The 13,474-nt window shown below is 41.5% G+C and overlaps 1 protein-coding gene across 6 annotated transcripts in view; it reads right to left on the bottom strand.

Annotated features, from left to right (window-relative positions):
* Nucleotides 1-13,474, bottom strand: part of SCN8A (sodium voltage-gated channel alpha subunit 8) — a 181,270-nt gene that overhangs the window by 70,190 nt on the left and 97,606 nt on the right. For all 6 annotated transcript variants that reach the window (XM_082741346.1, XM_082741347.1, XM_082741349.1 and 3 more), the window contains exons 7-11: nt 10,632-10,853; nt 9,493-9,556; nt 6,883-7,024; nt 5,157-5,363; nt 4,023-4,316 (exon numbers count right to left, since the gene is read on the bottom strand). In XM_082741346.1, the coding sequence (XP_082597472.1) occupies nt 4,023-4,316; nt 5,157-5,363; nt 6,883-7,024; nt 9,493-9,556; nt 10,632-10,853 (929 nt within the window). The remainder of the gene's footprint in view (nt 1-4,022; nt 4,317-5,156; nt 5,364-6,882; nt 7,025-9,492; nt 9,557-10,631; nt 10,854-13,474) is intronic.

Below are 13,474 nucleotides of genomic sequence, written 5' to 3'. Positions count from 1 at the left end.
AGTATAGAGTGGACTCTGAGAGCCTGACAGTTTCACAGTATTTAGACTCTCTGATGAGCTGGTCATGATAATAATTTATGCAATTTTTTAATATGGTGTGTCAGTACTTGGAAGATCTGTGTAACTCAGTGAACCAGTATTTCCCAGATGATCAATGCAGGATACTACAAATCATTCATGAGTTAAAGATCTATGGTGCTAACACAGCAAAGGATTTTTATTTATTTATTTTTAAAAGATTGATTCCTTTTAGAGAGAGTGAACAAGCAAGAAAATATAAGGGGGAGGTAGAGAGGGGGAGCGAGCAAGAGAGAGAGTCTTGAGTAGACTTCGTGCTGAACTGGACACAGGGCTCGAGCCCATGACCCTGAGATCACAACCTGAGGTGAAACCAAACTTTGGACAGTCAATCGACCACACCACCCAGGTGCCCCAAGGTCCTCAATTTTTGAGGATAGCAAGGGGTCCTAAGATCAAAAAACTTGAGAAATGCTGCACTGGAAAAATTAAAATACTATGAAAAACTGAAAATACTTACTTTTCATGAACTGTCCTAAGCCCTAAAACCATAGTAGTAATTTTATGGAGAACTGAATAGGAGATGGGGGAGGCAGATGACTTAAGGGGCTCTCTGAGGATATGGACATAAAGGAAATGGACATACACTTGAACAGGCCATGGGAAATGGAAGCCACGTTCGCTGGTGAGCCAACAAGAGATAGTCATGTATGTGTGGAGGTGATTGGGGAGGGGTGTACATGTGGAGGTGACTGGGGAGGGGTGTACGTGTGGAGGTGAGTGGGGAGGGGTGTATGTATGGAGGTGAGTGGGGAGGGGTGGCTACAAACTATAGTGTTCAGGAGTACAAGCTCTACATTCTAAAGGACCTCGTTCAAATCCGGACTCTAACATCTACTAGCCACACGACCTTAGATGAGTTAGTTAATCTCTCTGGGCCTCAGTTTCCTCATTCTTCCAGATAAAACCAGAGAAATGGCAGAAGAGTCCTGGGACAAAGAATATGACTTCCATGTGGGGTTTCTCAGCAAGTCTTGGCAGACAGCCATGGCCTCTAGGAATCTACAGATTTTTTCAGATGGAGAAATGAGAGGAAGTGAACATTTTCATGCAAAGCAGGACATTTCAGAGGCCCAGTTTTATTTTTTGAGCTAGGGAGCAATCAGTGCAACTCTGTGCTAAAGCCTATAGATTAATCAGAGACCATTCAATAACTGCACTAAGGTATTCATTAACTAGCTCAGTGATGGCTCTCAAGACAAGGGTTGGATGACAACAAAGCTGAATCACACTTTTCCCCAAAAGAGGCTGAATTATGAGAAAGGTGAGGTGAAGGTGAGACGGAGTACTGGTTCTAGGCCACAAAGAAGTCCCAGAAGGGGTGAAATCAGATTTATAAAACTCCCCCCTTCATTTGTCCAACAAATATCTGAATGCTAGCCATATGCAGGCCCTGCCTTGAGCACTTTGTCTAAGAGAGGAAGAATGCGAGTCTAAGCAGAGTAAAGAGCAACATATAAGGTATGTATAAAACATAATGGAAAGATAAAATGGTAATGTCCAACGAAGTGTGGAATGGGGGAGACTGGGAAGGTTTTCTGAGAGAAGGATGTGAAGAGTGAATATGGTGGTTTGGTGTGGACATTGAGAGAGAGAGAAAAGTAGGGCAACTTAGAGAGGGGCTTTCTGGAGCGAAACTGAGGGTAGGAAACAAACCTCGTATATGAGAAGCATCTAGCAGTTCATTCTGGTGTAAGTGCAGGGTGCCTGACAGCGCGCGGTGACTGGGTCTGAGGAGGCCAGTAGACAGAGTGAATCTGATTAGGTAATTCCCTCTCCCATTCTTCGTGATAACTATTCTACACTGTCAATATTTTCTTTAAACCTCCTACTCAATCTCTCACTCCCTTCCCATATTACTGTACACTAGATCCTGTCCAGTGTCATCTTCCTCAAATTCCTACCTCCTACCTACAAACTTAACCACACCCACCCTCCCCTATAATCCTGACATCTGGGGACGAGGGGCCCCTTTCCTGTTAAAGACTACATCTATTTTTACATCTGCTAAGCCTGTGCTCCATTTCTTTTCTGTACTACTCCATTTTCTACCTCTACTTCCCCTTTCTGGGCTCCCCACCTAGATTATAAAAATAATTTCCCCCATATTCTTTAAAGAAGTCTGTATGAGAAGTCTACACTGACTGTCTTCACTTCCCATTCCACTTCCATATGGTATCCATCCTTCTCCTGGACTGAAATGTGTCTCTAAAGTTCTCAAGGACTTATATTGCCAAATCGAGCACATATTTCCAATTCTGAGCTCATGACGCATTTCTGTTAAATTTCAATCCACCGATCACTCCCCTGCTTTTCCAACCTTTGTGCTCTCTGGGCTTCACTGAACTGGTTCTCAGCACTTCTAATGACCTCTAATGACCATTCATTTGGTTTCCGGCAGGAGCTTCATCTCCAATGCCCATGGATGTCCGTGGTTGTGCCCCTAGCCCACCATTCCTTTCTTTGCCTCCTATAACCTCCTTGAGTATCTCATCAAGTCTAACAGTTCCAACCACCATCTCTCACCTCAGGACCTCTTACAGAAGCCATCATTTGCCTATGTGTGTGTCTAAAAGACCACTCTACGTGTGATTCGAGCTTGGGGTGTCCACACTGGAAGTTACTTTCTTCCAAATCTGGAATGTCTTTCTTCTGTCCTCCTGCTCCCTCACCAACACACGCATATATTACCTGACTAATTCCCATTTAGTTGTGTTAGATCTGTGCTCTCTAAAATACTCCAGCCTAGTGCAATTATGGAACAATATAGAACCATCGATGCTATTACAGAAATAAATTTCAGTGGCCACTCCACTACAGCGATGGTGTTTGAACCGCCATGAATCTCTAGGACCCGTCACAATCCCCAGTGCATGGCAGGCACTCCATGAGTTCTTGGGGGTAAATAATGAGAGCTCTGTTTTACTAAGAAGCGCTCTGTCAACGGTATAAAAAACATGAAGGAGAAGGAGAAAGATCAGAAGAAACAAACATGCAGTGGCTAACTGCAGTAGAATGAAAAATACAAAGGTCTCAACTAAGATAGGAATAATAGGATAGAAGGAAGGGGATGACACGAGAGATTCTGCTGTGATAAAGTGAACAGGACTAGCAGAGAATGAACTGGGAAGTGAGAGATACCAGGGAGAGGCACAAAGAAGCATCTCTTGGGAATAAGAAGAGACACTGGGTACACTACCATAAAACTGGTAACTGTAATCTACTCTATACCTTACAAACTTTCTAGCATTTCCTTAAAATGGGGAATTAAATGGACTAAGAACTGGATTTCGGTGGTGTTCTTTGAAATCCAAAAATAGGTGTTATGTGGTGATATTTATAGTAACAGAATGCTCAGTAATTATCCATAAGTCCTCTCCTCTCTCTTCCTCTTGGTTTCCCCATTTATCAAAGTTGGCTACAACTGGAGGCTTTAATCCACCATAGGCTAATTTATCAGCATGACACCATATACCTAGAATAATTAATTACTAGAATTTGCCACACTCAAATAAGGTGACCTAAAGAGTTTCAGGACTCTTTTTTTTAAACCTACAATTATATGCAGCTCTTTTTTTTTTTTTTAATATGCAGTTCTTAAGCGGAGATGTTTGAAAGCTAAATTCTGCTGTTCTGAGCTTTAAGGAGAAAGGTGCTTCCTGAAGTTTTAGAATGGAAGGCCCACTGGAGTGACATGGATCTTCTGGCTGAAATAAGTCTGCCAAAGGCAATCACATGGTCCAAGGGCCAGACTTGGGGAGGGGGGCAGCCTTGGAGTGAGGACCATCCTAACACGCCTGTAACACCTACCTCTATGGAGAGGTAGGCCAGAGGATGCAGGGAAGGGGCTCGAAAATGAAGAGCCAATGGTGAATATGAGAATCAAGTGAGATTAGGAAAAGCAGAATTTCTTAGGCTTATTTGATCCCGTGCAAAGAGTTTACCTGATTCATGATGGAAAATTTCCTCCCTATTCTGTTGTCTGGCAGCCGAAAGCCTTTCCTCCTCATACCATCTTCTGACTCTGACTTAAACACCTTCTCAGGATCCCCCTTTTCCTCTCCTTCAGAGAGTTCCTTCTGCTTCCTCTTCTTCCTCCTGTTACGCCTTTCTTTGGCACTCTTGGAACTGAGTTTTGATATTTCAGAGGAGCTGCGAGGAGAGCCTGCCCCTTCTTCACCTTCTTCCTCGATGGCATCTTCTGAGACAGTGCCTGCAGAGGTGGCCATGGCAGCGGCCTAGGGGAGGAGCCACAGTAACAGGCCAGTCAGAAGCAGTTCACTGGAGCCTCCCACCCCCACCCCAAGCCAAGCAACTAGTGCAGATCATTTCCTTTCCCACAGATGGGGGAAACAGAGGGAAGGAGGAAGGCAAAGCAGCCTGCAGAGGAGACTAGGGCCAGGATCTGCCGTCTCCATTTTCTCACTAATCTCTGTTGTGGCACGTGGTCTTAGGCAATCAGCAGAAACCAGTGATGAGAACTCTGGGATTTATTCTCTTGAGTTTCTCACACAAGAATTTAGCTGCATTCTTGGTACCACAAGATTTCTTCTGGGCAACTCTGCAGATGAATGCTGTGAAACTATATTATACATTACAGGCCCAACAGTATAAAAACACTTGTATATCTGGATAAGGATCAGACAGCAAAGTGTTAGGGTGGTGGGATCACTAGTCTGTTTTTCAAATCTTACGTTACCATTTTACATGTGTCTTCTTTTCAAGTACAACCAATACTTTCATGACTGCAGAGAATCTCTGAAGGAGATACTAATGATTTCTGCAACAAAAAGGCTGTGCTTACATGAGACACTATATACCCTGCTCTGGCCACTTGTCGTCCCACAGCCACCAGAGCAGTGAACACTAGAGATCATATTAACAAACAATTGGGCCACTAAGACAAATGGAGTAACTGGACCAACCATCTGCAAGTTGTTACTTGGGTTATTTTAATCAGATTAATGACTTCTATTTGACCATGTGCCTAAAAAAGATCAACTAGAATGACAGTCAGATGGAGCCTTAGTCACCATGATCTGGCAGGAAGTTACTGTAGCAAAGAACTGATCCCCAACCTGTGCCTCTTCCTGTTGCTTCTTAAGTTGCTCCAACATTGCTTTGAATTCAGCCTCTTTCTGCTCTGCCTCCTCCAGTGTTGCCTGATTCTGCTCTTCATAAGCCATGGCCACCACAGCCAAGATCAAGTTCACGAGATAGAAAGAACCCACAAAAATGACCAAGACGAAGAATATCATGTATGTTTTCCCAGCTGCTCGTAAGGTCTGTAAAGACAGAAACAATTTTCTGAGTCATGTGCATCCAGTGAAGCAGGCTGAAAAACCACTCGTGGGAGAATATAATGATCCTCTGCAGGGGCACCGTTGCGTTTTGAGAACAGTCCTTTACTGCGTGGTGCGCCTTCATGCTGCAGAGCACTTAGCGTCCCAATGGCCAAATGGCTTTGTCTGTCCTCAACTCAGAGTAAATGTCACTAGTACCTCCCATTCATTGTGACAGAAAATATTATCTTCATTTCCAAATACTCCAAATATACTCCTTTCATGGAAAAATACTTGATTCCTTTTTTTTTAAAGGAAAAAATGCTCTGAGCTAAGAATTATATTTGACTTTGTTAGTTGGTTCTAAAACAAGTATAAAGAAAAGAATACAGGACTTCAGCTCATTTATCTACGGGTCCTCAAAGAGCTTTTATAGACAAATTCCATCTTAGGAATCATGTCCAAGTCACAAAAAGTCCCATCTTGAGTGACATCCTTCCTTATCCTTCTGTAATAGGGTGAATTTTTAAAGAGGCATAAAGAACAGTAGAGAAAAAGAAGATCCTAGGACTATCCCCTTCACTAGTAGTGAGCAAACAGACATCAAAGAACACTTGGGTTTTAGGTTATGTATACATGACGCACTATTACTTAGTTTTCAGTGTTATTCTTTTAATCAAAATATTTAATGGAACTTAGCATCGACCACAAATATTTCAAGAGAAAGACTGGAACCTAAGAGCTCAAGGCTATCCAACAGAAAGCAAGGATTCCTTATGGGTTCTGAAAATTAGAAGCTTCCCTTCAAGAGGTCCTTCATGCCTAAGCGAGACATGTTTCTCATTCTCAAACTGGCATCACCAAAAGACAGAGTCAAATAGAAAACAATGAATTATCATGGAATTTCTAAGCTGGATGACCCTTGGCAATCACCTAGACTTACTTCTCCATCACCAACAGCAAATTTAAATAACTTGCTACAATCACCAAGATAGCCCAACAGAATGGTAGACCTTTCTTTTTTTTAATCTGTTACAACCTACCTGAACTAGTTCAGATGTGTTACAGATCTCACAAATGTTGATACGTTGAGATCCTTGTGGATAGAAATCTCATCTTTATTATGTCTAGTATAGTGCCTTGTACAGTATGCTTAATTGATATTCCTTAAAAAGATGCCCTCAGCCAAAAATCTGAGAAGAAAAATACTGCAGGTGGTCTGTTGGAACAATAGGAAGTAAACAGAGATAGCAGATTCCCAGACCAGGCAAAAGGCTGTCAAGGCTGTGAACTTCTATGGCCATATGTGACTGGTTACTCAAGAAACCGGGATAGGAGCTGGGAGAATTCACATAATTTTGTAAACTGGCTGACTCTGAGAAATGACATCCTGCCATCCTATATAATATCTTCACTGACGGTCTCTTACACAGAATGTCTCCAAACCCACAAACCCTCATGTGAATTCCGTCACCAAAGAAATAAAAGGCAGCAATCAAAAGAAGAGTTGTTTACTACTTACCAACTGATATAAGTTTTCCCAGTAGTCCTGGGTCATAAGGCGAAATAATGCTAAGAAGGCCCAGCTGAAAGTGTCAAAGCTTGTGTAACCGTAGTTGGGGTTCCTTCCTGCTTTCATACACTGGTATCCCTCTGGGCATTGCCTGAGAAAAGAAAGGACGTTCAGGGCTTTTCAATATAATTCCACCCAATCATCAAATTTAAGTCATCTCCAGCACTGTGGAGATAATAAGTAACCATCTAGAAAGTCAGAGAAGGAAGGAAGGAAGGAAATGGAAGGGAAGGAAGGAAAAGAAAAGGAAAAGAAAAGGAAAAGGAAAGGAAAGGAAAGGAAGAAAGGAAGGAAAAGAAAAAAAAAGAAAGAAAAAAGGATGTATTCAGGTCAACTTTTTTATTTTTATTTTTTTTAAGATTTTATTTATTTGCCAGAGGGAGAGAGAGAGAGCACAAGCAGGGGGAGTGACAGGGAGAGTGAGAGCAGGCTCCCTACCAAGCAAGGAGCCGGATGCTGGACTTGATCCCATGACCCCGAGATCAAGACCTGAGCCAAAGGCAGACACTCAGCTGCATAAGCCACTGAGGCATTCCTAGTCAGGTCAATTAAAAAAAAAAAAAAAAAAAAAAAAAAGACGTTCTGAAAAGACCCTAGGATCAGAATCACTGGGCATGCCTCCTAAAAATGCTGATTCCTATGCCCTACTCAGACCCAGGAAAAAAAGCTCTGGACATGGAAGTCACGAATCTGCATTTTAAAGAGGCATGCCAGGTGATGTTTATGCATGCCAAAATTTGAGAATCACTGTCCTACATGCACATCAATGTGCAATTCAACCAAATTCATCTTAGCTAAGACCTCAAATGACAGGAACTTCTGGCCAGCTAGAAGTTCCTCTTAATCATATCTGTTTTCTTAATAGTCAACCTTAATGACAACCTAAGTCATACTGGGGACTTCAGTAACTTTGGTTTTATCAGTTCTCCTGCTTTTAGACTCACCTGGTATTTATTTTAATGTAATTTCTAGTCTCTACTTTGATAGAGAAATTAAACAGAATTCTAGTTGTCGTACTCATCTTAAAACACTAATTCCTACAGGGGGACCTGGGTGGCTCAGTGGGTTAAAGCCTCTGTCTTCGGCTCAGGTCATGATTTCAGGGTCCTGGGATCAAGCCCCGCATTGGCTCTCTGCTCAGTGGGGAGCCTGCTTCCTCCTCTCTCTCTCTGCCTGCCTCTCTGCCTACTTGTGATCTAACCACTAATTCCTAGAGGACCAATATACTCTGGATAAAGTGACACCCTTACATTTATATAATTTTCTGTTCACAAAGCACTTTCATGTATGTTATCTAATTGGATCATTACAATAACCCTTTGAGGAAGTGAGAACAAGACATATTAAATCCATTTTATAGATGAAGAAACTGAGGCTCACCTAAGTTGAAAGGCTTCCCAAAAGTCTCAGAGCTAAAAGTAGCAGAATCAAGAGTCACATTATGTTGCTATAAACTTGTGTTCATAGCAGCATTATTCACAATAACTAAGATATGGCAGAAACATGAGTGTCTGTTGACAGATGAATAGATAAACAAATGTGGCATATACAGACAATGGAATGTCATTCTGCCTTAAAAGGAAGGAAATTCTGATATATGCTGTCACATGGTAAACCATGAGGACATCATGCAAAGTGGAAGAGGCCAGTCACAAAAAGACGATTCCTGCATGATCCACTTACAAGACACACTTAGAGCAATCAAAATCAGAGACAGAAACTGGAATGGAGGTCACTAGGGGACTGCGAGGGGAAGGGAAAATGGGAAGTTAGCGTTTAATGGGTACAGTGCCAGTTTGGGAAGATGGAAAGTGCTGTGGATGGATGGTGGTGACGGTTCTACAACACTGAACAGGACACTTAAAAATGGTTGTAAGACTAAATCTTATGCTCTACATATTTTACCACAATTTCTTAAAAATGGGGAAAAAAAGAGACACCTGGGTGTCTCAGTTGTTTAAGCGGCTGCCTTCAGCTCAGGTCATGACCCCAGGGTCTGGGGATCTAGCCCCACTTCTGGTCCATGCTCAGCAGGGAGCCTGCTTCATCCCCCTCCCCCTGCTTGTGGGCACACACACTCTCTCTCACAATCAAATAAATAAATAAATAAATAAATAAATAAATAAAATCTTTTTTAAAAATGGAAAAATATATTATGTTGCTATTCTGTCCCCTTCCCATGCCATCAGGCCTGGTATGTTTTGGGTCCTCCTTGCTACTAATCCATCATGAAGACAGTTTCCGTACTTCATATTTTATTAATCATGTTATAATCAGAATGAGGGGAGTCTACAAGAGACAAGCAAGGTATCTGGTGTTATAGACTCTATCCTCAGCCTTTCACATTTTTTATTTTGGCTTGAAACTACAGGCACATTCACCTACTTGAGAAATGCCAAATTTGGATGGACAAATATGAAACAAGAAGAAAATCTGAGCCAACCAATATGTCAGACCCAGTTAGGATCTATTACACGAGCACAAAGAAAAGTGAAAATACTCCCCATTTTCATCTGACACATTATTTTAAAGAAGAATATAATTAGGCGAGCTACTTACCCAGCATCAGAACTGTTCCCGCAGAGCAAAGGTTCCAGCATGCCAGGAACTGTGTAAAAATTTGCTAGAAAAGTTTGAAGAGCAAGAAATAAATAAGGCAGATTTAACTGAATGAGAGAATAAGGTTACACTGTTCCTAACTAGCCCCGGCAGAAACAGTCATTGATTTTAGCTCATATAAATCTTTCCTGACAGAGTAAGACCTGTTAAGAATTCTTTCCCATTAATTATTTTCTTATATATACTTACAAATGAAAAATGCTCCCACACAGCTGTAATGCAATGTCTTTTCACAGACCCTTGACCTCCACTCGTATTTCAAATCTATATGCTAGTTTCTGGTACTTCAGTCTAAGGGATCTGAAAGGGAGTTTTCTGAACACATTACTCCTCTATACAACCTTAGCCTTCTATCCTTAAAACTTCTTTACCAAAGATAAGCTAAAACCCTCACTGACCACATTACATTGTCCTGTATTAATTAGAAGGCACGTTTCCTTTTCCTATATGTGTTCCTGAAATTACCTTTGCAACACTTTCCTATGGCTACTTAACTGCCTTCAGTTCCTCCAGGGTGATGAGTAGTGATATTGCTAACTCTTCCCCATTATTCTTTGGAAGTACTACCATACCAAACGCTCCTTACTGCAGACTCAAGTGCTGTGGTTCCTGAAATGAAATTATTAAAACTCCTTCAATATAAGGGGCTCAAATGGTTACTTAGAGATTACCTGATGTCCCACACCGGACTGACTGCTAAGGTCTTACTAATATGAAGAAAGATTATGAGGCATATTCTGAACCATCTGAGGTAACCCAACTACAAGGTATTTTTATCAAACTCCTAAGCAAAAGGTATTTTTATCAAACTCCTAAGCCTGATTTTGAAAACAAAAGTTTAGGTGCCTGTGAAAAAGTTACAAAGTTCCATGTTGTGTTTTAAAGGAAGAGAAAAAGCCCAGAGAGCGCTTCTGAACGCAATCCTACCCCAAGAACAGGGAATAACTTCCTCAGGCTGCTTCAGTAGCCCTGGATTCCTCTCTGGCCCCAACGACTTTTCAAAGCCCAGTGATGGCTTCAGACCATGTAAATTAGAGACAGATTTGTCTTTCGCCCCTTGCAGAGAAGGGGCCACCTACTTTTATTGTTGATATATTCTTCCCAATCAAAGCCTTTGGTGCCATTTTCCAGATAGCTCTCGTTGAAGTTTATGGGCCACACAACACACTTGTTTCGCAGATTGCCCATGAACAGCTGCAGTCCAATCAAAGCAAAAACACTCAGGCAGAACACTGTCAGAATCATCACATCTGACAGCTTCTTCACTGACTGGATTAGGGCACCCACAATGGTCTTCAGGCCTGAGAAGATAGAAGCCCCAGAATCAGAGTCACCTCAGAACCCTCCCCACCTCCCCCAGCCTCCCTCTTAGCTACTGGCTTCTACTCCTCCCTATAGCACCACCCTTGAACCATGGCCACTCTCTCTCTTATGCCATGGGAATAACAATGGGTCAGCAATATTATAATTTTTTTCCAGAAATATTAATTCTTAGTCAATAATTTCTAAGAAGAAAAAGAAATTCCTTTTCCAGTGTGTGGCTCTTTTCCTCTGGCAAGTACCCTCCTGAGCCTGACTGCTGCTTAGCTCCTCAAAGGAGACAAGCTCTTACTTGCCTCTGCGGGTTCAGACATGCTCTTCCCTTTGCCTGGAATGCTTCCTTCCATTCCCCTGTCCTACCTGTCTATCTCTTCCTCATTCTTCAGGCTCAGCTGAATAATATAGGAATTCCCTCAGAAAGCCTTTTCTGACTTTCAATTCTTCTCCCTCCCCCATTATTATTAATAATTTAATAGCAGCTTATACTTCCCTCTACAGCATTTATCATGCTTATAATTAATAATTTATGTCTGTCTCATTCACAACTGTTATCTAGACTGTCTAACTCATGGCAGGTACTCAGTAAATATTCACTGAATAAACAAACAGGAAGATCACGGTGAGGAAATTTCTTGGTTGGGCAGAGAACTACTGGAAAGCTTAAAAGCCAAGTTCTGAGAAAATACAATAAATATTTTCCCAGGAGTTCTGGAAATACCAATGTGTTGAAAAGGTTAATTATTATCAACCCAGTATTTACAGTTTGTCTTTCCATTTATAAATCCACCTTCTCTGGACCACATGTATGTCCTGTTCTCTACTACTGGCCTTTTTTCCGTCCTAGATTGAAAGCAAAATTAAAAAACTATCTAACCTACTTGAATTTGAGACTTAAGTATGAGCCACCAGTTAAAATTTGAACCTGTGTGTAGCTTTCTTAATTGCAATGGCGGCATCAGTGATAGGAGACACAGGAAAACACAATGGTGGGTTCACGATGTTTGGGTCAAAACAGATTCTGTGTGAAGCTCTCCTGGGCATGTCCAGACATCAGGCTGTCCACAGGAAAAAGGCAACAAAGCACTCCAGGGAGGACCGTGTACCAGGATAGATGGGAGGCAGACACGGTGCCCTGACACACAGACCTCAAGAGTGATCTCAACCCTCAGCTACCTCTGAAGGGAGGAATATTTGACTAAAATTCAAGAGAAATCCTAATCTTGGCTCTGAAGTGTGAAGTCAGCTGTATAATTACTACTCTTAAGTAAGTTAGACTACTTACTAGTATGACCAAAACAATATACCTAACCTCTTGGAATCTTAGTTTTTTCGTCTTTAAAATGGGAATAATTATAGTTGCATAACATAACCTGATTCTTTTCTCCTTGTAAGACTGTGCAGGGGCACCTGGGTGGCTCAGTCGGCTCAGGTCATGATCTCAGGGTCCTGGGATTGAGCCCCATGGCAGGCATCCCTACTCAGCAGGGAGTCTGCTTCTCCCTCTCCTTGTACCCCTCCCCACTGATCATGGTCTTTTTCTCTCTTTCTTAAAATAAAATTGTAAAGAAAAGGGGTGGGGGGAAAGACTGTTCAAAAAGAGCACCAGACAGGAAATCAGAAAGTAGGAATTCTGGTCCTGGCTCAGTCACCAGATATGATCCATGGTATATCAGAACAAATTCAAGGTCCCACCTCATTTTCTTATATACAGAATGTGGACAAACACAGGAGTATGTGGCAGTGGGCAGTAGCGGAAACGATGAAGAATCTTCTTTAAAAGTCTTTCAAAACAGGGCAGAGATATTTATTTCTTCAAGATTAAGCAGCTAAAATTTCAATCTTATTCCGAAGGCCTGAGAGCTGTATCACAGTCACACAGATAAGTAAGAAGATACTGGTGGGGGTGCCTGGGTGGCTCAAAGTGGGTTAAGCCGCTGCCTTCAGCTCAGGTCATATTATCAGGGTCCTGGGATTGAGTCCCGCATTGGGCTCTCTGCTCAGTAAGGAGCCTGTTTCCCTCTCTCTGCCTGCCTCTCTGCCTACTTATGATCTCTCTCTGTCAAATAAATAAATAAAATCTTAAAAAAAAAAAAAAGAAGATACTGGTGGTATGAAACAGAAAGCAACTAAAAAGAAGTACATGTTGTTCCAATATTATGGGCCTTATTTTTATAAGTTGCTAAGGAATAGAAAAGTCCTTCATTGTATTTGGTTTGGTTGAGGTGGGTCTATACTAGGTCAATAATTCAATTCTAGGTTCCTAAAATTACACAGCTCTGTTTTCAAAGCCAAAGCATGATTTAAAAAAAAAAAAAAAAGTTGAATGTATCACTAAAGAATGGTTGTAGTTTCTTTTCCTGTATTTCTTAAGGAGAGCTTATATCTCCCCTGAAGGGTTCAGACAATCACTGAGCTGAACACTTGATGATTGTTCAAGGCCATTTCCTTTTCCATTTTAAATGAATGGAAAAAGGAGCTGTAAGCTGTCGTTTGTATTAGCAACAAGAGTGTAATACTACAAAACAGTCAAACCAATGCATTTGTGATATCAATCAATCAAATTAAAAAAAAAAGATACAATTTTAGCATGAGTCTCATCTGA

This window comes from Mustela nivalis, assembly GCF_964662115.1.
Source record: "Mustela nivalis genome assembly, chromosome: 7".
NCBI lineage: Eukaryota > Metazoa > Chordata > Mammalia > Carnivora > Mustelidae > Mustela > Mustela nivalis.
The sequence above is the reverse complement of the archived record's forward strand: the minus strand, read 5'-3'. Positions and strand labels throughout refer to the sequence as shown.